We start from the raw sequence: 26706 nt of genomic DNA, 5'->3' as shown, positions 1-26706 counted from the left end.
CTAACGCGAGAGGACAGCGCGGGAGGAGAGGCGGGAACGCGTAGCGACTAGCAGGGGGCGGGGTGGGGGTGGGGTGGCGGACGAAGGGCGGGGCCGACGCCAGGAAGGATCGCGAAGGAGCTGGGAAGCCCCGCCCTTTCCGTAGATATCTCTAGAAAGCCGCGCCGGACCCCGAAAACAAGGACTGCGCACGCGCAGCGGTAAAGGCCCGGGCATTTTGCTGCGTCACCAGCCGCCGCCCGGCCTCACCACCCCTCGTTTGCACGCACGCACGTTCATTCTCCGTCCTCGCGCCCGTTTTCCTACACTTTCCTCTTCTCCCCGACCGGAGGAGCCGCTCTTTCCGCGCGGTGCATTCTGGGGACCGAGGTCGAGCCCGCCGCTGCCGCCGTCGCCTGAGGGAAGCGAGAAGAGGCCGCGACCGGGGAGAAAACGCGGAGTCGCCACTGGAGAGAAGTCGACTCCCTAGCAGCAGCCGCCGCCAGAGAGGCCCGCCCACCCGTTCGCCCGTCCCCCTGCCCCGTTCACAATGTGAGTGCGACACCCCGCCGAGGGAAGGTCGCCCAGAGTGAGGCCGAGGCCCCGTTGGGGGCTCCCTGGAAGCGGCCCTTGCCCTCCCTCTGCTTTTGGCCCCCTAGCCTTTCTCGCATCGGTGGTGGCAGTCGTTCCTGCCTGGGGGCGGGAGGTCCAGGATCCTTGTTCCGGTTACCGTTGGCGGGTGGAGGACATTTTTCCTCCAGATGTCTGCTTCCCCCACCCCTGAAACGTCCCTTGGCTTCCCTTTACCGGAAATCCTACTTTTTCCCTCTTTGGCTGTCTGGGCTACTCGCTTCCTTAGGTAACTTCACCTTAGGCCTTAAGCTCCCCGGAGCTGCTCGCCATGCGGCGCCGTGAAGCGTGAACCCTCGTGGGTCGCCTCGGCTGCTTGGGCGCTCCGGTTCTGCTGCTTTGTGGTCCCCGGGCCAGGCCCTGAGTCGAGTGCACCTGTGGTGGGTGCCGCCAGGTGCCTGGCGGAGCTCCTGGGGAGAGCCCCACGCGGGCCTAGCCGTGAGCGGCAGGTACTGCTAGGCAACTAGAGTGAAGCCATGCCCACGCCGCAACATACTTCTCTCTCCAGTGTCTGGGTTTCTTGAGTGTGGGTACTTGAAGTCCGCCTCGTAACTCCAGTCTCTTGAAAACACGGGAGGTTGCCAAAACTCAGCCGCTTCCCTGGCAGCGAGGAGGAGTTACCGTTGAGCAGGTAGTTCTGCACGTGTCTGCTTTGGAAAGACACGGACATTTTCTGTGTTCTATGTTAAACTTGAGGTGAGGTTTCACTATCCTGTAACTGTGGGATGAAATATGTATGTAATAGGCGTGTAATTAACCTACCGTTGTCCTAAAGAGTTTAAATTTGTGTTGAGGTTCTATAGTAGTCTTCATTTTATGATGATAAAGGAAAGCCTCGGCGATTTTAACCGAGTAAGAATTCTTGGCACTGCCACGTACAGTGGGAACTGCCGGTTTTACAGGGTTTTGTTTTAGTTTTTGGGTTTTTTTTGACGGGAGGTTATTTTTTAAGGTACTAACTGCGTCCTAAAAGGTATGGAGAGCAATTAAGGGGGAACCTTTTTTTAAAAAAAATTCCATTCAGAAGAGAGATGAGGGGGAGTGACTTTGTGGAAAAATAAGGGTTTGCTTGATTCAAAGTCATGATACTGACGGTGAGTATATTGGCTAGAAATCTTAAAGGGATGAGTGAGGGATACACTGAAGCGAGTTTATCACTGGAAACAAGCTGCTAGAGCACAGCATGTTAGAATTTTTGAAGGCGCCCCCTCCCCGAGAGTGATACGTAATCGGGGTTTTTAAAAGTTTGAATCAGGCTGGGCGCGGTGGCTCACACCTGTAATCCCAGCACTTTAAGAGGCCGAGGTGGGCGGATCACCTGAGGTCGGGAGTTGGAGACCAGCCTGACCAACATGGAGAAACCCCGTCGCTACAAAAATACAAAAAATTAGCCGGACGTGGTGGCACATGCCTGTAATCCCAGCTACTCGGGAGGCTGAGGTAGGAGAATTGTTTGAAACAGGGAGGCAGAGGTTGCGGTGAGCCGAGATCTTGCCATTGCACTCCAGCCTGGGCAACAAGAGTAAAACTCCGTCTCAAAAAAAAAAAAAAAAAAAAGTAAAGTATCTTTTGTTTTTCCCTTTGAAATCTCTCAAAAGTAATGTAGAAGAGACATCAGTCTTAATCTTTCATACTCTTGAAAATCTGTAAGGGAAAATTTTTGTCAGATAAGGCATTAAGCAACTTTTAATAATAGAGCCAAACAACATATCTTTTCGTGGAAAATGTTTAAAATGGGCTCGAAGTAGAAGCACTTTCTGGAGGGCACATGAGATATTTAAATGGGGGTAAGGAACGGCTAAGTTAGGAAAGTAGATTTTAAAACTTGGGTGAAAAGTGTAAGGCCAGGCGCGGTGGCTCACGCCTGTAATCCCAATACTTGGGAGGCTGAGGCAGGTGGATCACGAGGTCAGGAGTTAGAGACCAGCTTGGCCAATATGGTGAAACCCCGTTTCTACTAAAAATACAAAAACTAGCCGGGCGTGGTGGTGCACTCCTGTAGTCCCAGCTACTCGGGAGGCACAGGCAGGAGAATCGCTTGAACCCAGGAGTCGAAGGTTTCAGTGAGCCGAGATTGCGCCACTGTACTCCAGCCTGGGCAACAGAGGGAGACTCCGTCTCAAAAAAATTAAGTGTAGCAGTAGAGAGACAATTCCAAAAAGCAGCCTCTCTAGTTAAAAAAAAAAAATGCTACCTTGATGCCGGGCGCGGCGGCTCACGCCTGTAATCCCAGCACTTTGGGAGGCCAATGCGGGCGGATCACGAGGTCAGGAGATCGAGACCATCCTGGCTAACACGGTGAAACCCCGTCTTTACTAAAAATACAAAAAATTAGTCAGGCGTGGTCGCAGGCGCCTGTGGTCCCAGCTGCTGGAAGCCTGAGGCAGGAGAATGGTGTGAACCCGAGAGGTGGAGCTTGCAGGGGGGATCGCGCCTCTGCACTCCAGCCGGGGCCACACAACGAGACTGTCTCAAAAAAAAAAAAAAAAAAAAAAAAAAAACGCTACCTTCAAAACTAGTGATCCGGCCGGGCGCGGTGGCTCACGCCTGTAATCCCAATACTTTGGGAGGCCGAGGCGGGCGGATCACAAGGTCAGGAGATCGAGACCACGGTGAAACCCCATCTCTACTAAAAATACAAAAAATTAGCCGGGCGCGGTAGTGGGCGCCTGTAGTCCCAGCTACTCAGGAGGCTGAGGCAGGAGAATGGCGTGAACCCGGGAGGCGAAGCTCGCAGTGAGCCGAGATTATGCCACTGTACTCCAGCCTGGGGGACACAGCCAGACTCCGTCTCAAAAAAAAAAAAAAGTTTTGAAGAGACCAGCTAAAATATTATTTTAAAAATATTCAATATATTCCATTTAGTAAATTCTTCAGGGACTCTTACCAAGCTAAAGACTTAAATGAATTTATAAAATAAAAGTTGTAAGTCAGTTATTTGAGGTGGAAGAAGCTTTTATGGGTTATCATCCAGTCTTAAGAAGAATCTGGCTGGTAAGGGCTTATTTCGTTGATAACTTGTTTTAAAAGTGTGGTGGTGTTTGTTTTTTGTTTTTTGTTTTTTTTGAGACAGGGTCTTGGTCTATTGCCCAGACTGGAGTGCGGTGGCGCGATCTCAGGTCACTGCAAACGGTACCTCCTGGGCTCAAGCGATCCTCCTTGCCTCAGTGTCCCGAGTAGCTGGGACTGCAGGCAAGCACCACCGTGCCTGGCTAATAAGAAAAATATTTTTTAAGCTCTGGGAAGAGAGATATTTATGCTGGGTGCCTTAAGGGCTTGGGAGTGTGTTTTCTCATTTGATTTACCTGTTTGCTCTTTAGCGATTTCGTAGCTACATTTCTTTAAATCCTAGGTTATAGAAGTTTGATAGTTTACATAAAAGCTCTTAATTTCGAACCTATCTTGGAGAAGGCTGGGATTTTAGGACCTTCCCCCACTTAAGATTTTCCACTTAACCTTGCCAGAGGGTGCTACTTCGCATTTTTTGAATCATTGTCGTTGGACCAATTAAAAACAGATGAAAAGTAAAATGTTTTATTTACTTTACAGATATTTTAAGTTACTGTTTTTCCTGTTTAATGTCTTGTATGTAATTAGGAAGTTGTCCAGAAACTTGCATCTCTGATTTTGGTAAAAATCTTACTTTCCCTCACTCAGCTGTGTAGGAATGAATCCCCGAAATAAAATTGTCTATCTTTAGCCTGCAAAACAAATTGTCAGAGTGAACATAATGCTATATTGTTAATTTCTATAACTTTCTGATGGTGGGTGGCCTTTGTTCAATATTGATTTCCTGTGCACTGTAACCTGGCAACTGGATTTTTAATTTTTCTTCCTGTGTTCAGTTAGACTTTTAACTAGAAGGCAGTAGAAACTGGAAGTGAAAAATCTCTTGAGTGCAAGCCAGTGTTTTATTGCTAAATTAAGATTCTCCTGCCTAGTTGAATTTTCTCAGTGTAAAAATCTTCTACAAGCTATATCATTTTTGGGTCTTGTGGTTAGCGATTGTCTCTTTTCAGGAAAAAAAAAGATTGTAAATATCAGCTATTCAGAATCAATCTAGTTGTTAAACACCTAAGATCATTGACGTGAGTTCAAAAAATAGTGAGCATATTTTGCTATGGAAATAGTGTATTGAACTTTTTACTATTTACTGTATGGATTGGCAGTGATAGTTTTTGGTTTTGGTTTTGGTTTGTTTTTTGAAACGGAGTCTTGCTCTGTCGCCCAGGCTGGAGTGCACTGGCGCGATCTCAGCTCACTGCAATCTCCGCTTCCCGGGTTCAAGCAGTTCTCTGCCTCAGCCTCCTGAGTAGCTGGGATTACAGGTGCCTGCCGCCATGCCCGGCTAATTTTTTTTTTTTTTTTTTTAAGACAGAGTTTCTCTCTTGTTGCCCAGGCTGAAGTGCAGTGGCAAGATCTTGACTCACCGCAACCTCTGCCTCCCAGGTTAAAGTGATTCTCCTGCCTCAGCCTCCCAGGTAGCTGGGATCACAGGCATGCGCCACCAAGCCCGGCTAATTTTGTATTTTTAGTAGAAATGGGATTTCTCCATGTTGGTCAGGCTGGTCTCAAGCTCCCGATCTCAGGTGATCCGCCCGCCTTGGCCTCACAAAGTGCTGGGATTACAGGCCTGTAAGCCACCGCATCTAGCCTAATTTTATGTATTTTTAGTAGAGATGGGGTTTCACCATCTTGGCCAGGCTGGTCTTGAACTCCTGACCTCATGATCCACCTGCCTTGACCTCCCAAAGTGCTGGGGTTACAGGCGTGAGCTACCGCCCTAGCCGGCAATGATAGATTCTGGAATGAGGCTGCTTCCCTGCTTCCTCTGTATACCTTTGTAAAATTTTTTTTTTTTTTTTTTTTTATTTGGAGAGGGAGTCTCATTCTGTTGCCCAGGCTGCAGTGCAGTGGCGCAGTCTTGGCTCACTGCCGTCTCCGCCTCCTGGGTTCAAGCGATTCTCCTGCCTCAGACTCATGAGTAGCTGGGACTACAGACGTGCCACTATGCCCAGCTAATTTTTTGTATTTTAGTAGAAACGCGGTTTCACCCTGTTGCCCAGGCTGGTCTCAAACTCCTGAGCTCAGGCAGTCCTTCTGCCTTGGCCTGCCAAAGTGCTAGGATTACAAGTGTGAGCCACCACGCCTGGCCTTTTTTTTTTTTTTTTTTTTTTTTAAATAGAGGCGGGGTCATACTGTGTTGCCCAGGTTGGTGTCAAACTCCTAGGCTCAAGTGATCTTCCTCCCAGGTGCTGGGTTTACAGGTGTGAGCTGCTGCACCCGATCCTTGGTATACCTTTGAACTTGCAGTTTTCCAGGAATATTTCTTTTTTTATGAGACGCTGTCTCACTATTTTGCCCAGGCTGGAGTGCAGTGGTGTCATCACTGTCTGCAGCCTCAAACTCTCGGGATCAAGCCATCCTCGTGCCTTGGCCCCTCAGTAGCTGGGACTACAGGTGTGCACCACCACACCCAGCTAACTTTATTTTTTGTAGAGACGGGGGTCTCACAATGTTGCCTAGGCTTGTCTTGTCTCGAACTCTTGGGCTTAAGCAATCTTCCCTTCTTGGCCTCCCAGAGTGCTGGAATTGGAGGCACTTGCTCGTTGATACTTTAACTTCACCTTCAGCAATATGCTCTTCTATTTTGTATTCTGAAACTGAATAAAATGTGCTGTTGTGGCTTTTCTGTGCCTCAGGTGCTCTTTCACATGAATCCACACTTCATTTGATGAAAAGTGTTTATGTCAGCTGGTAACGGTTGCTCACACATGTAATCCCGCACTTTTGGAGGCCAAGGTGGGCAGGTCACTTGTGGTCAGGAGTTAGAGACTAGCCTGGCCAACATGGTGAAACCCTGTCTCTACTAAAAATACAAAAATTAGCTGGGCATGATAGCGGGTGCCTGTAATCCCAGCTACTCGGGAGACTGAGGCAGGAGAATCGCTTGGACCCAGGAAGGGGAGGTTGCCGTGAGTAGGGATTGTGCCATTGCGGTTCAGCCTGGGCAACAAGAGTGAAACTCCATCTCAAAAAAAAAAAAAAAAAATTCAGTTGGGGGTGGCGGCACGCGCCTGTAGTCCCAGCTACTCGGGAGGCTGAGGCAGGAGAATTGCTTGAGCCCAGGAGGTGGAGGGCGGAGGTTGCTGTGAGCCGAGATCAGGCCATTGCACTCCAGTCTGGGCAGCAGAGTGAGGCTGTGTCTCCAAAAAAAAAAAAAAAAAAAAAAAGCGGGGGGGGCCAAAATAGGATTGGAACCCAACATTTCTAACTTATTTTTTTCACTTCACAAAAAGGGACGGTAATTTATCTGGCGGTCCTTTTATTGCAAAATAAATAACCGTGTCTGTATTTCCAGTTTGTTTTATTATATAATTTAAACTAGGTTGTGCATACTTGACAATATGATAATGGAATCCTGAGAATCTAAAATTTGTTATGGAGGCAGTGAGTGAGTGATATTTGACCTTGAGTCTTTCTTGAACAAAGAAAAATTATTTTGGCTCCTGGGGATGTTAAAAGAAGAATGCTTCAGGGTCTAAAATCAAAGCAAGGAATCAATTTTTTAAAAAAACAGGGCTCAAAAGATGGAATGTGGAAAGTCACAGAGTTGCTTGATAGAGAAGTGCTAAGTGGGTATGCATGGTGGTTCATGCCTATAATCCCAGCACTTGGGAGGCCACAGCAGGTGAATCACTTGAAGTCAGGAGTTCCAAGACCAGCCTGGACAACACGGTGAAACCCCATCTCTACTAAAAATACAAAAATTAGCCAGGCATGGTGGCGCACTCCTGTAGTCCCAGCTACTTGGGAGGCTGAGGCACAAGAATCCTTGAACCTGGTGGTGGAGGTTGCAGTGAGCTGAGATCGTGCCACTGCACTGCAGCCTGGATGACAGAGTGAGATTCTGACTCAAAAAAAAAAGTGCTGGCCAGGTGCGGTGGCTCACGGCAATAATCTCGGCACTTTGGGAGGCTGAGGTGGGCAGGTCACCTGATGTCAGGAGTTCGAGACCAGCCTGGACAACCAGCATGGTGAAATCTCATCTCTACTAAAAATGTAAAAATTAGCTGGGTGTGGTGGCTCACACTTGTGATCCCAGCTACTCGGTTGGCTGAGGCGAGAGAATCACTTGAACACAGGAGGCAGAGGTTACAGTGAGCCAGATCTCGCCAGTGCACTCTAGCCTGGGTGACAGAGTGGGACTCCTTCCCCAAAAAAAAAAAGTGCGAAGTTTTCAATAAAACATTACATTGAATAGCTTTCACCTTTGTATCTTAGAGTGGAAATCACCACATAAAGGAACTAACTAACTAGCAACAGAGGTTCACAAACTTTCATGGTGTATAGTGCTCTTGGTATCTGAGGAGTTGTGCTCTTAGGCCAAAAGGAGTAACTAGCAGTTCCTTTGATGACATAGTTGTATCAAAGCAACATAAGTATATTGTCTTAACAGCCTAGTAGCTATTGGAAAAACTAATTTACACTGTTGGAAAGAGTATATATAGTTTCTTATATAACTATAGCTATTAATGGAATGTGTATGGCTTTTGGATACTATATAACTTCTCAAACCTTGAAATGAGTTCTGTCATCTCACTTCTTGTTCGCCATTGGTGGTTTTTTTGTTTGTTTTTTTGGTGGGGTGGGTATGAGTACCTGTGTTTTTTTGTTTTTTAATTACAGCAACCACCAGAAATTCAGTTTTGAGAAGATGAAACTTAATGGAGGGGTTTGCAGTACAAGCTCATTGAAATTGAACAACCTCAAACTAATAGTTTTTTTGGTGTCTTGGCTATTGTTGAGTATAACTGAATTATTCTGAAATTTAAAATATCCCAAGGTAGTTGTGAGTTCCTCCATGAGGCCCTGATATATCTTGGCACATGATTGGTAGCCACAGGACTAGCAGGTTTATTCAGATCACTTTTTCAGAAAGTTTTATAGTACTACAGCTGATTACAGAAGATCCGAAATATCTTACGGTTTCCCTGAGCAATGAGTATGTGTGAGACAGAGCTTGGCGTCAGACATTTATAGGCAGGGTGTTTGATACCTAAGAAGGGAAAACCGTTTATGAACTCCGGAACTACTTTTTTTCTTTCCATAGTAGAACTTTGATGTCTCATTCCTCACATATTACAAATAGGTATTTTTTGTGTTTTGTTTGTTTGTTTTTGAGACAGAGTCTCGCTCTGTGCCCCAGGCTGGAGTGCAGCGGCACAATTTCGGCTCACTGCAAGCCCCGCCTCCCAGGTTCACGCCATTCTCCTGCCTCAGCCTCCTGAGTAGCTGGGACTACAGGCGCCCGCCACCGCACCCGGCTGATTTTTTTTGTATTTTTAGTAGAGACGGGGTTTCACCGTGTTAGCCAGGATGGTCTCGATCTCCTGACCTCGTGATCCGCCCGCCTTGGCCTCCCAAAGTGCTGGGATTACAGGCGTGAGCCACCGCGCCTGGCCAGGTATTTCTTGTTTTATTTATTTTTGAGACGGAGTCTGGCTCTGTCGCCCAGGTTGGATTGCAGTGGCGTGATCTCGGCTCACTGCAGCTTCTGCCTCCTGGGTTCAAGCAATTCTGCCTCAGTCCCCTGAGTAGCTGAGATTACAGGCGCCCACCACCAAGCCCGGCTAATTTTTGTATTTTTTTTTAGTAGAGTCAGATTTTCACCATGTTGGCCAGGCTGGTCTCGAACTCCTGACCTCAGGTGATCCACCTGCCTCAGCCTCCCAAAGTGCTGGAATTACAGGCGTGAGCCACCACACCCAGCCTGTTTTGTCTTTTGTAGTAAAACGTACGTTGCACATAGTTAAAACTATCAAGTGGATTAAAATAACTGAGGCATTTTTCCTAGCAAATTGTTTCCATCTAGCTTTCCTGGTGCATCAATTTTTTGTAGTGGGGTGCTTGCGGTTTATTAATCAGAGTTAAAACTCACCAGTTTAATACTAACATATTAAAATTATGGTATTTAGGAACAACTACGGTCTCTGTCCTTTTAAGGCTGACAAAGAGACCTTTCAGACAGGACTACAGAGGATTTTAGGTTATGCAAAATTTAATTGCTTGGATTGGTGTATATAGCCCTTCTATTGAGCTGAGAAATGCTTGTCAGATCAGCATGGAATAGGCTGGGCACTGTGCCTCTTGCCTGAAATCCCAGCACTTTAGGAGGCCAAGGTGAGAGTATCATTTTGGGCCAGGAATTCAGGACCAGCCTGGGCAACACTGGGAGACTACATCTCTGCCAAAAAGAAAAAAATCACTGGCCATGGTGACACATGCTTGTAGTCCTAGCTAACTGGGGACACTGAGGTGGGAGAATTGCTAGAGACAAGGAGTTTGAGGTTATAGTGAGCAAGGTTGTACCACTGCACTCCAGCCTGAGCCACAGAGCAAGACCCTGACTTAGAAAGAGAAGCATGGAGACCAGTAGTGACGGCTCACATCTAATTCCAGCATTTTGGGGAGCCCAGGGCTGGCAGATCACTGGAGGCCAGGAGTTCAAATCAACCATGCCAACATGGCAAAACCCTGTCTCTACTAAAGATACAAAAATTAGACTTTGTAAATTCCACAAGAACAGCCTTAGCGAAAGGCTTCATGAAGGGAAAGCTGTAACTCTGTTAGATGAATTAACAGAAAACTGAGGAAGGCTGAGGCATAAGAATTGCTTGAACCCAGAAGGCGGAGGCTGCAGTGAGCTGAGATGTGCCACTGCTGCACCCCACCCTAGGCAACAGTGCGAGACAGCCTCAAAAAAAAGCATTAATGTCCACCTGTGGGGTTTATTGTTTTGCTTTAAGTAGTAGATTATTTACATAATGTATGCAGAGGTGGAAATTTTGCATCTGTAGGTATATTACTATTAAGATGAATTAACAGTCTTCCACAGTGGTTATGAGTTTAGCCAGTGTTAGCAGAAAGGCTAGAGATAAATGCAGTATAATTAGTTTAGAAGCTAGAGTTAAAGCTCAACTCAACCCCTTCACCATATGTTTTGGGTTTGTTTGTTTAGACGGAGTCTCTGTCACCCAGGCTGGAGAATGGTGGTGTGATCTCGGCTCACCGCAACCGCCGCCTCCCGGGTTAAAGCGATTCTTCTGCCTTAGCCTCCCGAGTAGCTGGGATTACAGGCGCCCACCACCATGCCTGGCTAATATTTGTATTTTTAGTAGAGATGAGGTTTCACCATGTTGGCAAGGCTGCTGTTGAACTCCTGACCTCAGGTGATCCACCCGCCTTGGCCTCCCAAAGTGCTGGGATTACAGGCGTGGTCCACCACGCCCAGCCCTCTCCATTTGTTTTTTTTTGTTTTTTTTGTTTTGTTTTGTTTTGAGATGGAGTCTCACTCTGTCGCCCGGGCGGGAGTGCAGTGGCGGGATCTCGGCTCACTGCAAGCTCCGCCTCCCAGGTTCACGCCATTCTCCTGCCTCAGCCTCCCAAGTAGCTGGGACTACAGGCGCCCGCCACTTCGCCCGGCTATTTTTTTGTATTTTTTAGTAGAGACGGGGTTTCACCGTGTTAGCCAGGATGGTCTTGATCTCCTGACCTCGTGATCCGCCCGTCTCGGCCTCCCAAAGTGCTGGGATTACAGGCTTGAGCCACCGCGCCCGGCTCCATTTGTTAATAGGAGAAAAAGAGATGGTGTAAGGCCAAAGGAGACTTCATAAACGTTGACTTTCCATTTTTGTTTTGTTTGTTTGCTTATTTATTTATTTATTTTTGAGAAAGTCTTGCCCTGTTGCCCAGGCCGGAGTGCAGTGGCGCCATCATAGCTCACTGCAATCTTCATTTCCTAGGTTCAGGTGGTCTTCCTGCCTCAGCCTCACAAGGAATAGGTGAGACTACAGGCATGTGCCAACACACCTGCCTAATGTTTTTACATTTTTAGTAGAGATGGGGTTTTGCCATATTGGCCAGGCTGGTCAGAAACTTGGCCTCAAGCAACCTGCCCACCTCAGTCTCCCAAAGTGTTGGGATTATAGGTGTGAGTCACTGCAACCAACCCATTCTTCCTTCCTCCCTCTTCCCCCCTTCCCCCCACTTCCTCCCCCTTCCCCCCACTTCTCCCTCTTCCCCCCCTTCGTCCCTTCTCCCTCCCTCCCTCCCTTCCTTCCTTCCTTCCTTCCTTCCTCCCTTCCTCCATCCCTCCATCCCTCCATCCCTCCCTTCCTTCCTTCCTTCCGTTCTTGTCTGTCTTTCTCTCTTGACGGAGTTTCACTCTTGCTGCCCTGGCTGGATTGCAATGGCATGATCTCGCCTTACTGCAACACCTGCTTCCCAGGTTCAAGCGATTATCTTGCCTTAGCCTCCCAGGTAGTTGGGATTACAGGCATGTGCCATCAGGCCTAGCAATTTTTTTTTTCTTTTTTTCTTTTAAGTAGAGGTGGGGTTTCACTGTGTTGGTCAGGCTGGTCTCGAACTTCTGACCTCAGGTGATCCTCCAGCTTCGGCCTCCCAAAGTGCTGGGATTACAGGCGTGAGCCACCATGCCTGGCACAGTTCTCCTTTCAAATGAGGGAATATGTATGTGTTTATTCCTGATTCAGGATAAGTGTAGGGCACCCTCCACCCACTTGTAGTTTTTGGGGGTTTTTTGTTTGTTTTTTGTTTTCGTGGGTTTGTTTTTTTTTGAGACCAGTTCTTGCTCTGTCATTCAGGCTGGAGTGCTGTGGCGTGATCTCAGCTTACACAGCCTTGACTTCACAGGCTCAGGTGATCCTCCCACCTCAGTCTCCATGGTAGCTGGAACCACAGATACATGCTACCACACCCACGTTATTTTTTGTAGAGATGGGGTCTTGCCATGTTGCCCAGGCTGGTCTCAAACTCTTGAACTCAGGTAATGCATCCACCCCGACCTCCCAAAGTGCTGGGATTACAGGTGTGAGTCACCATGCCCGGCCCCCCATTTGTAGTTGGCTTTGTTTTTTGTTTTTGTTTTGGGGGGGTTTTTTTTGGACACAGTTTTTGCTCTTATTGTCCAGACTAGAGTGCAATGGCTTGATCTCGGCTCGCCGCAACCTCCGCCTCCCAGGTTCAAGTGATTCTCCTATCTCCGCTCCCGAATAGCTGGTATTACAGGCATGCGCCACCTCGCCTGGCTCATTTTGTGTTTTTAGTAGAGATGGGGTTTCTCCATATTGGTCAAGCAGGTCTCAAACTCCCAACGTCAGGTGATCCACCAGCCTTGGCCTCACAAAGTGCTGGGATTACGGCCGTGAGTCACTGCGCCTGGTCTGCAGTTTTGTGTTTTGTTTTGAGACGGAGTTTCACTCTTATTGTCCAGGCTGGAATGCAGTGGCGTGATCTCAGCTCACTGCAAACTCCGCCTCCTGGGTTCACGCCTTTCTCCTGCCTCAGCCTCCCGAGTAACTGGGATTACAGGCGCCCGCCACCATGCCCAGCTAAGTTTTTGTATTTTTAGTAGAGATAGGGTTTCATCGTGTTTGCCAGGCTGGTCTCGAACTCCTGACCTTAGGTGATCGACCCACCTTGGCCTCCCAGAGTGCTGGGGATTACAGACGTGAGCCACCGCACTCGACCCTGTTTGTAGTTTTAATGTGTTAGCCAACTTGTATAAAGGGTCAGCCAGTAAATATTAGGCTTTGCAGGCCACAAATACCTCTCTCATTCACATTCTTCCTCTTCTTCTTTTTTTTTTTGGGTCTCACTCTGTTGCCTAGGCTGGAGTGCAGTGGTGTAATCTTGGCTCATTGCAATCTCTGCCTCCCGGGTTTGTTTTTTTTGTTTTGTTTTGTTTTTTAATATTTTAAAAATGTAGGAATCATTTTAGGCTCAGGGCCTAACCACAGGTTTTGATAATTTAAATTTGTTTTATTATCTGGGACGTGATTATAAGCTTGCTAAGGCTTTTTTCCTTTTTGAGACAGAGTCTCGCTCTGTCACCCAGACTGGAGTGCAGTGGTGTGATCTTGGCTCACTGCAACCTCCACCTCCCGACTTCAGCTGATTGGCCTGCCTCAGCCTCCCAAATAGCTGGGACTACAGGCGCATGCGACCACACCCGGCTAATTTTCGTATTTTTAGTAGAGACGGGGTTTCACCATATTGGCCAGGCTAGTCTTGAACTCCTGACCTCGTGATCCACCTGCCTCTGCCTCCGAAAGTGCTGGGATTACAGACGTGAGCCACCCTGCTGGCCCTCCCCGTGCCCCCCCCCCCACTCTTTTTCTTTTTTTTTTTTTTTTTGAGACAGAATTTCACTCTTGTTGACCAGGCTGGAGTGCAATGGCACGATCTTAGCTCACTGAAACCTCCACTTCCCAGGTTCAAGCGATTCTCCTGACTCAGCCTCTTAAACTGAGATTACAGGCATGCACCACCACACCCGGCTAATTTTTTTTTTTTTTTTTTTGAGGTGGAGTCTCGCTCTGCCACCCAGGCTGTAGTGCAGTGGTTCGATTTCGGCTCCCTGCAAGCTCTGCCTCCCGGGTTCACGCCTTTCTCCTGCCTCAGCCTCCCAAGTAGCTGCGACTTAAGGCGCACACCGCCACGCCTGGCTACTTTTTTATGATTTTAGTAGAGACGGGGTTTCTCCATGTTGGTCAGGCTGGTCTTGAATTCTCGACCTCAGCCTGCTAAGGCTGCGCCCAGCCTGCTAAAGCTTTTATAAGAAAGTATCACACACTGGGTGGCTTAAACAGCAGAAATTTATTTCCTCACATTTCCAGGAAGCTGAAAATCCAAGGCGAAGGTGTCAGCAGGCCTTTCCTTGTTTCCTTGGTTTGCAGATAGCTTTCTTCCCTCTGTGTTAATCTCTTCATATAGAAGGACAACAGTCATTGGATTAGGGTCTATCCTAAGACCTCATATTTACTTAATTGTAATTTAAAAATGCTATTTCCAAATATAATCACATTCTTAAGGTGTACTGGAGGTTAGGACTTCAATGTATTAATTTTGAGGAAACTGATAAATTTCTAGATTGCTTAATTTGAGGAAAGGAGATTCATTCTCCTGGTTTTAGTGAACTTAAAAAGTAAAGCTCTGATGTACCAGTTTTTGTTGTCGTTGTTTTGAGACAAGAGTCTTTGTTGCCCAGTTGGGAATGCAGTGGCATGATCTCAGCTCACTGCAACCTCCACCTCCCGGATTCAAGTTACTCTTGTGCCTCAGTCCCAACCCTCAAGTATCTGGGACTACAGGCCACATCACTATGCCCAGCTAATTTTATTTATTTATTTATTTTGTATTTTTAGTAGAGTTGGGGTTTTGCTATGCTGGCCAGGCTGGTCTCTAGCTCTCCTGGCCTCAAGTGATCCACCTGCCTTGGCCTCCCAAAGTGCTGGGATTACAGGTGTGAGCCACTGCACCCAGCCAAGTAACATAATTTTTGATAGGACTAGATAAATGGCTAACACTACTAAGCATTGTTTGGTTTTTGAATCCTTCCTACTATGAAATTGGAATCATTCTGAAACTAAATCTTGTTAGACCCTTAGGTTTTAACTTGGAATGTAGCTGTTAGGGTAAAAATGTAGTTTTTGTTTAAAATTGTAATGAACTGCCCTGAAATAATGCTATAATGGTGTCGAAGGTTAGTATGTAAATGTTTAATTAATGAATTCCAGTTTGACTTTCCCTACTTTATCCTTTTGTAGGCAGCCTGCTTCTGCAAAGTGGTACGATCGAAGGGACTATGTCTTCATTGAATTTTGTGTTGAAGACAGTAAGGATGTTAATGTAAATTTTGAAAAATCCAAACTTACATTCAGGTAAGTTAAGCTTTTTATCCAGTGATGTAAAATAGTTATTCACACAACTGAATAACTTGGCGTGTCTTTTCGTTGAAGATATTATTAATCTTTGTCTCTTTGAAGAGGCTTAATTCTTTCTTTATTATTTTATACAGTTGTCTCGGAGGAAGTGATAATTTTAAGCATTTAAATGAAATTGATCTTTTTCACTGTATTGATCCAAATGTAAGTAGTCTTGATGCTTTAATCCAGATTTAAGTTGTGAGGAAACAGACATACCAAGTATTCTTTTTAGCAATAAGCATTAGCTCTGTTTTTCTTAACAGTGAGGCAGACTAGGTATATTTACATTTTGTAGAATATTTCCTCCAAAATTGGTTTCTGCATACTTTTTGTTTTTGCTATCACTGTTTGGGCTTAGAGAAGTATCCTTGAGGCTTGTCTTGTCTTTTTTTGTTTGTTTTGTTTGTTTGTTGTTTTTTGAGAAGGAGTCTCACTCTGTTGCCCAGGCTGGAGTGCAGTGGCCAGATCTCAGCTCACTGCAAGCTCCGCTTCCTGGGTTTATGCCATTCTCCTGCCTCAGCCTTCCGAGTAGCTGGGACTACCGGTGCCCGCCACCTCGCCCGGCTAGTTTTTTTGTATTTTTTAGTAGAGACGGGGTTTCACCGTGTTAGCCAGGATGGTCTCGATCTCCTGACCTCGTGATCCGCCCGTCTCGGCCTCCCAAAGTGCTGGGATTACAGGCTTGAGCCACCGCACTGGCCCAAGAATAGAATATTTAAACCATTCTGTGGCTATATCATTTTTAGTTAAAGTTTTTAAGGTTTTATTCTGTTTACCATGTGCAGGAAAGAAAAAAATGGTATCAGGTTAAACGTGAAACGTTGTAGTACAGCTTATTTCAGTAGGAAATACAAGGGAAAAAATAAAATTTTTTAAAAATGACAGTTATAGTGGTTTGGGGCAATTGGATAATTGGAAGTTTTTAGTAGTCAAGGGCATGTTTCTTTCAGAGTCCAGAGAAAATTTAGGTAAAGAAATGAAAAAGGTGAGAAATGACAAGCTACTTTCTGTCATGTAGTGATACTGGAAAGATAAATGGTATGATGGTCCTTTTGTTTTTAGGATTCCAAGCATAAAAGAACGGACAGATCAATTTTATGTTGTTTACGAAAAGGAGAATCTGGCCAGTCATGGCCAAGGTTAACAAAAGAAAGGGCAAAGGTAGGTTTCGTTTTCCTTTTTTGAAAAGTTTGATATTTTTATTGTAGGTAATAAAAGATACACTTACTTGATGTAAGGAATATACTGCTGTGGTTTTGTTTCACAGCTAAGTATAAAGCCTCATGTTCATGTTTTTTGTCTACTCAGTTTTAACTTAATAAGGAGTGTGATGAGAATATCAAGTTATTAACTGGTGTAGAATCTTTTGCACTTAAGAGATAGACTTTGCATAAATTACTCAGCTATCAAATGGGAGAGGACAAAGCTTGGTGAAAAAGTAAACTAATCAACTGAAAATAGTTCTTACTAGTAAATTTGTTTTCAAAAGGTATGTTTAACAATTTTCAGTGTGTTTTTTTCAAAACCAGGGTCTCTCTTTGTCACCCAGGCTGGAGTGCAGTGACACGATCTCGGCTCACTGCAGCCTCAGCTTCCCAGGCTCCAAGTGAACCTCCCCGCTCTGTCCCCCAAGTAGCTGGGACTGCAGGGGCATGCCATGACACCTGCCTCATTTTTGTATTTTTTGTAGAGAAGGGGTATCACAATCTTGCTCAGATTGGTCTTGAACTTCTAGGCTCAAGCGATCTCCCCACCTCAGCTTCCCAAAGTGCTGGTACTGTAGGCATGAGCCACCACACTGGCCTAATTTTTTTTTTTTTTTTTTTTAAGATAGTCTCATGCCACTCATGCGAGAGTGCAGTGGTGTGAACATGGCTCACTGCAGCCTCCACCTGGGCTTAAGCGATCCTCCCACCCACCTCAGCTCCCCAAATAGCTAGGATTATAGGAATGTGCCACCACGCCCAGGAATTTTGTTTTTTTGTTTTTTCCCCAGATACAGGATACACTATTGCTCAGGCTGTCTCGAACTCCTGAAGGATTACACAACCAGTCTTTCCACCGTGGCCGCCCAAAGTGTTGGGGTTACAGGTGTAAGCCACCCCATTTAGCTTAGTCTATTCTTTGTGTGCTAATTAAATGCCCTCATAAAAATAGAAAGTCGCAGTTCAAAAAATGTTGTTTTGCCAGGGACCAGTAGCCGTGTGCCTGTTGTAGTTAAAAGCAACGCTGGAGGGTGAAGTGGGAGAATTACTTGCGCCCAATTCTGGGTTGCAATGCCATATGTCAGTCAGGTAGTCATGCTAAGTTAACATCAGTATGGTGGTGTCCCAGGAAGTGGGGACCACCAGGTTGCTTGAAGAGGGTAAACAAGACCCTTGATCAGAAATGAAGCTGATCAAAACTCACATTGATCAATAGTAGGATTGCACCTGTGAATGCTTGCTGCACTCCAGCCTGGACAACACAGCAAGACTTGGTCTCTTTAGAAGAAAAGAAAATGCAGTCTTAAGGTTCATGCCAAATGCAAATTAATCTAACCTTAGGGTGATGTTTGTATTGATTTATAGCTTAATTGGCTTAGTGTCGACTTCAATAATTGGAAAGACTGGGAAGATGATTCAGATGAAGACATGTCTAATTTTGATCGTTTCTCTGAGGTAAGTTCTGTTAAATGGACGTCTTCCCCCCTTGAAGTACACAGTACCTATGTAATCAATTTAATTTGGTTTTGGGCACATATTCATGATGCGTGTTATTTTTAAGACCATTTTAATGATTTTAAAAGGAATCAGTGTTAGCTACGAAAGTTAATGTATTAAGACTAACACAGCTAGTTTGCTAATTTCCTAATTTCATCATTGGGATTTTTTTTTTTTTTTTAAACATGATTGCAGTAGTTGACTTGGATTTTCAAGCCATAAAGTAAAACTATAAACTTTTGACCAGGTGCTTTGGGAGGAGGCCAGCACTTTGGGAGGCCAAGGCTGGCACATCACGAGGTCAGGAGATCCAGACCATACTGGCCAACATGGTGAAACCCTGTCTCTACTAAAATACAAAAAAAATAAGCTGGGCGTGGTGGCGTGTCTCTGTGGTCCCACCTACTCCTGAGGCTGAGGCATGAGAATTGCTTAAACCCTGGAGGCAGAGGTTGCAGTGAACTGAGATCGTGCCACTGGACTCCAGTCTGGCGAAAGAGCGGGACTTGGTCTAAAAAATATGACTATAAACTTCTAAACACAAGAATCATAGGCTGGGTGCGGTGGCTCATGCCTGTAATCCCAGCACTTTGGGAAGCCGAGGCGGGCGAATCATGAGGTGAGGAGTTCCAGACCAGCCTGACCAACATGGCGAAACCTCCCCTCTACTAAAAATACAAAAATTAGCTGGGTGTGGTGGCGTGTGCCTGTAATGCCAGCTACTCAGAAGGCTGAGGCAGGAGAACCGTGTGAACCCAGGAGGTGGAGGTTGCAGTAAGCCGTGATCGCTCCACTGCACTCCAGCCTGGGCGACAGAGCAAGATTCCATCTCAAAAAAAATAAATAGGGCTGGGCGTGTGACTCACACCTGTAATCCCAGCATTTTGGGAGGGTGAGGCAGGCGGATCACCTAAGGTTGGGAGTTCGAGACCAGCCTGACCAACATGGAGAAACCCTGTCTCTACTAAAAATACAAAATTAGCCAGGCATAGTGGTGCATGCCTGTAATTGCAGCTACTAGGGAGGCCGAGGCAGGAGAATCACTTGAACCCAGGAGGTGGAGGTTGCAGTGAGCTGAGATCGACATTGCACTCTAGCCTGGGCAACAGGAACAAAACACTGTCTCTAAATTAATAAATAATTAAAATTACCAAAAAATAGCTGGGCGTGGTAGTGCACCCCTGTAATCCCAGCTCCTCCGGAGGCTAAGGCAGGAGAATTGCTTGAACCCAGGAGGTAGAGGTTGCAGCGAGCTGAGATCACACCACTGCACTCCAGCCTGGGCGACAGAGCAAGACTCTCTCAAAAAAAAAAAAAAAAAAATCATGGTGAAATGTTTAACATGAGGTATACAAGGAAAAAAGTTTAAGAAAGTCTTTATCTGAGATGTCACCCAAATAACATGTTGCCATGACTGAAGAATGAATGATTCATCTCTATGTAGGCAGAATAGACTTTATCAAATGTAATAGAATAAAACTACAGAAAGAACATTAGTGTGTAAATTGAATGCTTACTCATGAAATCCATTTCTTGTTGCTATTTGAAATTTTTCATTAACTAGATTTTGTATTTTGAGACCTTAAGAGTTAAATAAAAACAGCTAAGTGTCTAGCTTTACGTATGCAACTGCTTATTTAACAATTCTCCGCACATGACTCTGGCACGGTGATTTCAACAGGAAGGGAAGATGTTCTATTCATATTATTAGTATTTTTAAATTGTACCTTACGTGTAGCAGTTGGTGCCACAGTTTACCTAGTTGTGCAAGCCATTGTGTTGCTTAGGCAGGTCTTGAACTCCTGATCTCAAGTGATCCTCCTGCCTCAGCTTCCCAAAGTGCTGGGATTACAGGCCTGAGCCACTGCCCCCAGCCTTGTAACACTGTTTTGTTTTTGTTTTTGTTTGCTATCTTTGTTGTCCAGTTTTTGTTACCTCCTGAATATCTCTTGAATATGTTCAGTTTTCTCTTGCTGTTTATCTTAAACACAGTAGCATTGCACTTGGTACATTTAGCATTTTTCCGCCCAAAGAAACTTAAAAGTATTCAGTAGTGCTTTTCAAGGTAGGGAAACTCTTTCCCAGTTATTCATTTCATTCAAGATGGATTTGCCCAAAATTTTTATACTGAATCCTTTTGTGTGTGTTTAATTAATTGAGGTAAGAGCACTTCACATGAAATCTACTCTCTTTAACAGACTATTTGTTGAGATGGAGTCTTACTCTGTCGCACAGGCTGGAGTGCAGTGGCGTGGTCTCAGCTCACTGCAAGCTCTACCTCCTGGGTTCATGCCATTCTCCTGCCTCAGCCTCCCGAGTAGCTGGGACTACAGGCGCCTGCCACCGCGCCCGGTTAATTTTCTGTATTTTTAGTAGAGACGGGGTTTCGCCGTGGTCTCAATCTCCTGACCTCATGATCCACCCGCCTTGGCCTCCCAAAGTGCTGAGATTACAGGAGTGAGCCACCTCGCCTGGCTTTTTTTTTTTTTTTTTTTTTTTTTTTTTTTTGAGGCGGAGTTGCACTCTTGTTGCCTGGGATGGAGTGCAATGGCACGATCTCAGTTCACTCCAGCCTCCACCTCCTAGGTTCAAGCAATTCTCCTGCCTCAGCGTCCCAAGTAGCTGGGATTACAGGCTCCCATCACCACGCCCGGCTAATTTTTATATTTTTAGTGGAGACAGGGTTTCACCATGTTGGCCAGGCTAGCCTCGAACTCCTGACCTCAAGTGATCTACCCGCCTTGGCCTCCCAAAGTGCTGAGATTACAGGCATGAGCCACGGAACCTGACCATGCCCAGATATCTTTTAACAGACTTTTATGTGCATGATACAGTATTGTTAACTATAGGCATAATGCTGTACAGTAGGTCTCTGGAACTATGTATTTTGTGTAATTGGAACTTCATACCTATTTAACAGTAGCAAGTCTGCATTTTACCTTCCCTCCAACTCCTGGCAGCTACCATTCTCTCTCTTTTTGTGTGTCTATCTTAGATACCTCATATAATCTTAGGTATCTTATATAAGTGGAATCATGCTGTATTTGTCCCTGACTGACTGACTTCACATGACATGCTTCAGATTCTTCATTGTGTTTTGTCACATAAGGCAGATTTTTTTCTTTAAGGCTGAATAATCCCTACTTTTAGGATGAACACATTCCGTTGTATGTTTGACTAATCTTTTTAAGGTTCCTTCCAGGGTGGGTGCGGTGGCTCACACCTGTAATCCCAGCAGTTTGGGAGGCCGAGGCGGGTGGATCACCAGGTCAGGAGATGAAGACCATCCTGGCTAACACAGTGAAACTCTATCTACTACTAAATATACAAAAAAATTAGTCGGGTGTGGTGGCAGGTACCTGTAATCCCAGCTACTGGGAAGGCTGAGGCAGGAGAATGGCGTGAACCCGGGAGGCAGAGCTTGCAGTGAGCCGAGATCACGCCACTGCACTCCAGCTTGGGTGACTGAGTGATACTCCATCTCAAGAAAAGAAAAAAGGTCCCTTCCAATTCTAAAATCTGAGTGATCATGTATTTTTGAAGTCTGATTTTTTTCCATGCATATGTGATTTTATTTTTCTAAAATATAAACATTACAGAAATGGTTTAAACTTGAGAAAATAAGTTTCTCATCGTCTGATGATTGTGCTGCTGCACTTAATCCTGGGCAACAGAGCAAGACCCCATCTCAAAATAAAAAAGGCTGGGCATGGTGCCTCATTCCTGTAATCCCAGCACTTTGGGATGCTGAGGCGGGTGGATCACTAGAGCCCAGGAATTCAAGACCCGCCTGGGCAACGTGGTGAAACCACCGTGTCTACCAAAACACAAAAAATTAGTTGGGTATGGTGGTGTGCGCCTGTAATCCCAGCTACCCAGGAGGCTGGGGCATGAGAATTGAGTGAACCCGGAGGCGGAGCTTGCAGTGAGCTGAGATCACACCACCACACTCCAGCTTGGACGACAGAGCTAGGCTCTGTCTCAAAAAAAAAAAAAAAAAACCTTAAGATAGATAGCTGTGCATTTACAAATCAATCCCATTCTTTTCCTTAACCACCAGAGATAACCACTATTCAAGTAGCATTTTTAATGTCTGTCATACATTGATACCTTGCTGCATGAATAGCTTTGCTTTTCTTTAGGGAAAATTTAGTTTTAATTTTCGTATAGGTGTTTAGAATTTTGTGTAATTGCTTATAATCTTCCTTTTCCAGAAGGGAAGATGCTTACATTTATTTTGCATTTTTCATTTGTGGATATCCGTGGCAGACCTAAGGTTTATTCTGAAGCATACGCATTAATAATTAGGGCCTAACTTAACATCATTTTTAAAACTAATTTTTACACTTCAAATAGATGATGAACAACATGGGTGGTGATGAGGATGTAGATTTACCAGAAGTAGATGGAGCAGATGATGTAAGTCTAAAAGTTTTTTTTCTGTTTACTTTCATACTATTAAATAGTAAACAACATATTTACAAATGGTTTTATATAGATTCAGGATTACTACTACTTTTCTAAAAAAAAAAATAAAGGGAAAAGCAATTTTTAAAATGTGCTCATTTTTGAGGAATGGGTATCTATTAGGGAACTGGTTTTGCTGTAGACCATTCCTAAATGGATCACATTTCTAAAGAATCATTGTATAGAGACATTATGTAGTAATACCTTACTCAGTTACAACAGTCGGTTCAGTCCGGTCGAGGTGGCTCACGTCTGTAATCCCAGCAGGCCAAGGTGGGTGGATTACCTGAGGTCAGGAGTTCGAGACCAGCCTGGTCAACATGGTGAAGCCCTGTCTCTACAAAAATTAGCCAGGCATGATGGCAGGTGCCTGTAATCCCAGCTACTGGGGAGGCTGAGGTGGGAGAATCGCTTGAACGAGGGAGACGGAGGTTGCAGTGAGCCAGGATCACACCATTGCACTCTAGCCTGGTCAGCAAAGCAAGGCTCTGTCTCAAGGAAAAAAAAAAAAAAGTTTATAGGGATTATTTTGACTAAGAAAGTAAATTAAATAGGTTTTATGTCAGGATTGGTCAGAGACCAATGAAACAGATGGATATTGGGAGGCGGAGACGGGTGGATCAGAGTTTGAGGCCAGCCTGGCCAAGATAGTGAAACCCTGTCTCTACTAAAAATACAAAAATTAGCTGGGCACGGTGGCGGGGCAAGTGCCTGTAATCCCAGCTACTTGGGAGGCTGAGGCAGGAGAATCGCTTGAACCCGGGAGGCGGAGGTTGCAGTGAGCCAATATCTCGCCACTGCACTCTAGCCTGGGCGACAAAGCAAGACTCCATCTCCAAAAAAAAACAAAAAAAACCCAAAACAGATGGACATTGTAAATCTGTAAGAGGAGGATGAGGATATAATAAACAACTATTCTCAACATCTTGTCAACCCCAGCATCCTGTTAACATCTCCCAGAAAGTTATTTAATGCTATTTAGAAAAATGCATAATATTCACTCAACAGCTAGGATTAGAGTTCACTGTCTTCTGTCAATCTATTTTTCTTCATTATTGATCCATGTTTTCTCTTGAATGCTGACGTAGGTTAATTTAGGAATGGATTCAAAGGGTGGGCTAAACTGTCACCGAAAGGCGCACACCATTTTTTACAGGTAGATAGATCCTCTGCTGTACATCCATTCACCTTAGGTTAAATCTAGTCTCAAGTCCAATGACTAAATTTCTAGGCTTGGTATAACTACCTACCTGTGCTACTTTAGTCAAAAATAATAGCGCTTGAATTTTTTAAGGTAAACTGTTAGCAAACAAATATTTGATCAGTTTGGTAACTTTATTTTCCCTCTTTCAGGATTCACAAGACAGTGATGATGAAAGTAAGTGTATGTAAAAAGTATGTTTACACAGTGATATTTTGCATCAAAAACCAAACTCAAAATAGAGATGTTAACTTCTTTTGAAAAAAAGTAATTTTTTTCTTTATGACCTTGAATAAATAAAACAGAAATGTGAATAACTTGAGATAGCAAGACAACCTATTAATTTACTGGGGAACTATATAATTCAACTTTTGGTTGCTTTTCCTTTAAGATATTAAAATTGGTAGATTATTCCCTTGTACTTTATACTAATATTTTTTATAATTCTTTCAGAAATGCCAGATCTGGAGTAAGGAGTGTTGTCATCACTTGGATTTTGAGAAAGAAAAATAACTTCTCTGCAAGATTTCATAATTGAGAGAATTCCTGAGTTGATAGCTCTAAAGGCAGATGCTGTATTTGCCTACTTTAACCCATTTTTCAACCTGTTTGTTTTTTAAAAGGCTTCACTAAGGGTTGATATGTACCATTGTATGGGGCAATTTTAAGTCAGCTAAGGCAATAACCTTATGCATGAACATTTCCCAGACTTTCATGAAGCTGTTGAGGTCCTAAGCAATTGATGCAGCTGTTGTGATAAATAGAAACATCTCACCTAAGTCTCCTTTTCTTCATAACATAGATACTGACATGATAGGAAGCTCTCAGCTTAGGGAAAGATAACTAAATTTTAGATTATAGAACATGGATTCAAAAGTGGCTAGAACAAATTGGCTGACACCTTACTGGTAACCTGCTGTTTTCCTGGTGTTCCTTCAGGATTGTTCCACTAAAATTTTTCAAAAAATTTACTTCACATTATTCTATGTAAGTGATCACTTGTCAGTGTTCCAGGTGTATCTTAGCTAAAACTAGAGAATGCCCTAACTTAGATGGTTTTTGAAGCCTATACATTTGGTATTGTTTGACCCTTAAGCTTTTACATCTCTTAGCATGGAGGACGAAGAAAGCTGTACATTGTTGCTTGAGAGTCTGTACATTTAGACCAGATTTGTATTTGCACTGTCAAGTATGACAAATGAGTGAAAAATGTTTAATACACTATTGGATTTTTTATTTCTTTTTTTGATTCAGCTTATACCAGGGCTGAAAACCTCAATTTATGTTCATGACAGTGGGGATTTTTTTAAATGTCTACATTCTTTCTAATAAACTGTTGGAAGACTTCTTGGCTGTCCTTTTAAGTGTCTGGCTTACTGTAATTTTTATGTATTTACCATTTACTGGAATGGAGTTATTTTTATTTGAGGAAGAATTTGGGATTATTCCTCTGTTTGAAAAAAGAGGCTTGCTGTAATGTCACAGGAAACCTTTTAAAAGTGGATCTGTAATAGAATATTGTAGATGCACTTTGCAGCAGTTGGAAAAGAAAGTGTTGTGATTTGATTGAAATAAAACTAAATATGTTGTCCTCCTCTAAATCTTTGAACTTCTGCATTTTGGAAGTTTTCATTCCCTCACAGCTTCTGTAGTTGTCATAACATAGAAACACTATGTATTTCAGCACTTTTTTACATCGGATATTCAGGACCTGTATTGCAGGCAGTTAAAGTGCTGGTGATACAAAGATTAATATTTCAGATGATTGCTGAGCTGAGAGAGCTCACAAGCTAGGCTGGGGGAACAAACGAGACAAAAACTTGATAGGAAGTGTGATAATAGATATGCATAGTGGATTACGATATGTAGTTCTTAACTTCAGTGGGGAAAACATTTTAAAAACTTCTTTGATTTTCTTGAAAAAATTCATACGTCACTTTTGGAAATGAATGATTCGTTGGAAATGAATGATTCGTTGGCTTACCGCCCAGCCTTGAAACTATGCCATTATACAGGCCAGGCACGGTAGCTCCCACCTGCCTGTAATAGCAGCACTCTGGGAGACAGGCAGGTGGATTGCTTCAGACCAGCCTGGGCAAGGTGAAACCCCAATTTATTTTTATTTTTATTTATTTTTTTTTTTTGGGAGACGGAGTCTCCCCTGTCGCCCAGGCTGGAGTGCAATGGTGCACTCTCAGCTCCGTGCAATCTCCGTCTCCCAGGTTCAATCAATTATCCTGCCTCAGCCTCCTGACTAGCTGGGATTACAGGTGCACACGACGATGCCCAGCTAATTTTTTTTTTATGTTTGGTAGAGCTGGGTTTTCACCATGTTGGCTAGGCTGGTCTCAAACTCGCGCCTGCCGCGGCCTCCCAAAGTGCTGGGATTATAGGCATAAGCCACCACGCCCAGCCTGTGAATCCCTATTTTCACAAAAAAATTAGCTGGGTGTGATGGCGCATTCCTGTAATCCCACCTACTCTGGAAGCTGAGGTGGGAGGATCAATGGAACCCGGGCCATTGGGGAGGCAGTGAGCCAAGATTGCACCACGAACTTTTTTGTAGACAGAAGTTTCTCCAAAAAAAAAAAAAGGCTGGGGGCATGGTGGCTCACGCCTGTAATCCCAGCACTTTGGGAGGCTGAGGCAGGAGGATCACCTAAGGTCAGGAGTTCAAAACCAGCCTAGCCAACATCATGAAACCCTTTCTCTACCAATAATACAAAAAAAATTAGCCGGGTGTGGTGTCATGCGCCTGTAGTCCCAGCTACTTAGGAGGCTGAGGCAGGAGAATCGCTTGAACCCAGGAGGCAGAGGTTGCAGTCAGCCCAGATTGTGCCATTGCACTCCAGCTTCCCCAGGCTGGAGTGCAGTGGTGCAGTCACATCTCAAGCACCACACCTGGTGGACTTACGTATTTTGTAGAGACGGGTCTCCA

General features: G+C 44.6%; 1 protein-coding gene across 4 annotated transcripts; it reads left to right on the top strand.

Moving 5' to 3' along the window:
• Positions 1-205: 205 nt before the first annotated feature.
• Positions 206-25369, top strand: PTGES3 (prostaglandin E synthase 3). Of its 4 annotated transcripts, XM_008003701.3 has the most exons (8): positions 206-531; positions 15240-15353; positions 15491-15560; positions 16461-16559; positions 17969-18058; positions 22457-22519; positions 23921-23945; positions 24222-25369. In XM_008003701.3, coding segments are annotated over exons 1-8 (483 nt in total). In that variant the 5' UTR covers positions 206-529; the 3' UTR covers positions 24242-25369. The 4 variants fall into 4 exon arrangements, with proteins under 4 accessions (XP_008001892.1, XP_008001895.1, XP_008001893.1 ...); XM_008003704.3 differs by lacking the exon at positions 17969-18058 and having other exon boundaries at positions 216-531; XM_008003702.3 differs by lacking the exon at positions 22457-22519 and having other exon boundaries at positions 220-531.
• The last annotated feature ends 1337 nt before the right edge of the window (positions 25370-26706 follow it).

The sequence above is a fragment of the Chlorocebus sabaeus genome, chromosome 11, assembly GCF_047675955.1.
Source record: "Chlorocebus sabaeus isolate Y175 chromosome 11, mChlSab1.0.hap1, whole genome shotgun sequence".
Lineage (NCBI taxonomy): Eukaryota > Metazoa > Chordata > Mammalia > Primates > Cercopithecidae > Chlorocebus > Chlorocebus sabaeus.
Note: the sequence above shows the minus strand (reverse complement) of the source record. Positions and strands in the feature narration are given on the sequence as shown.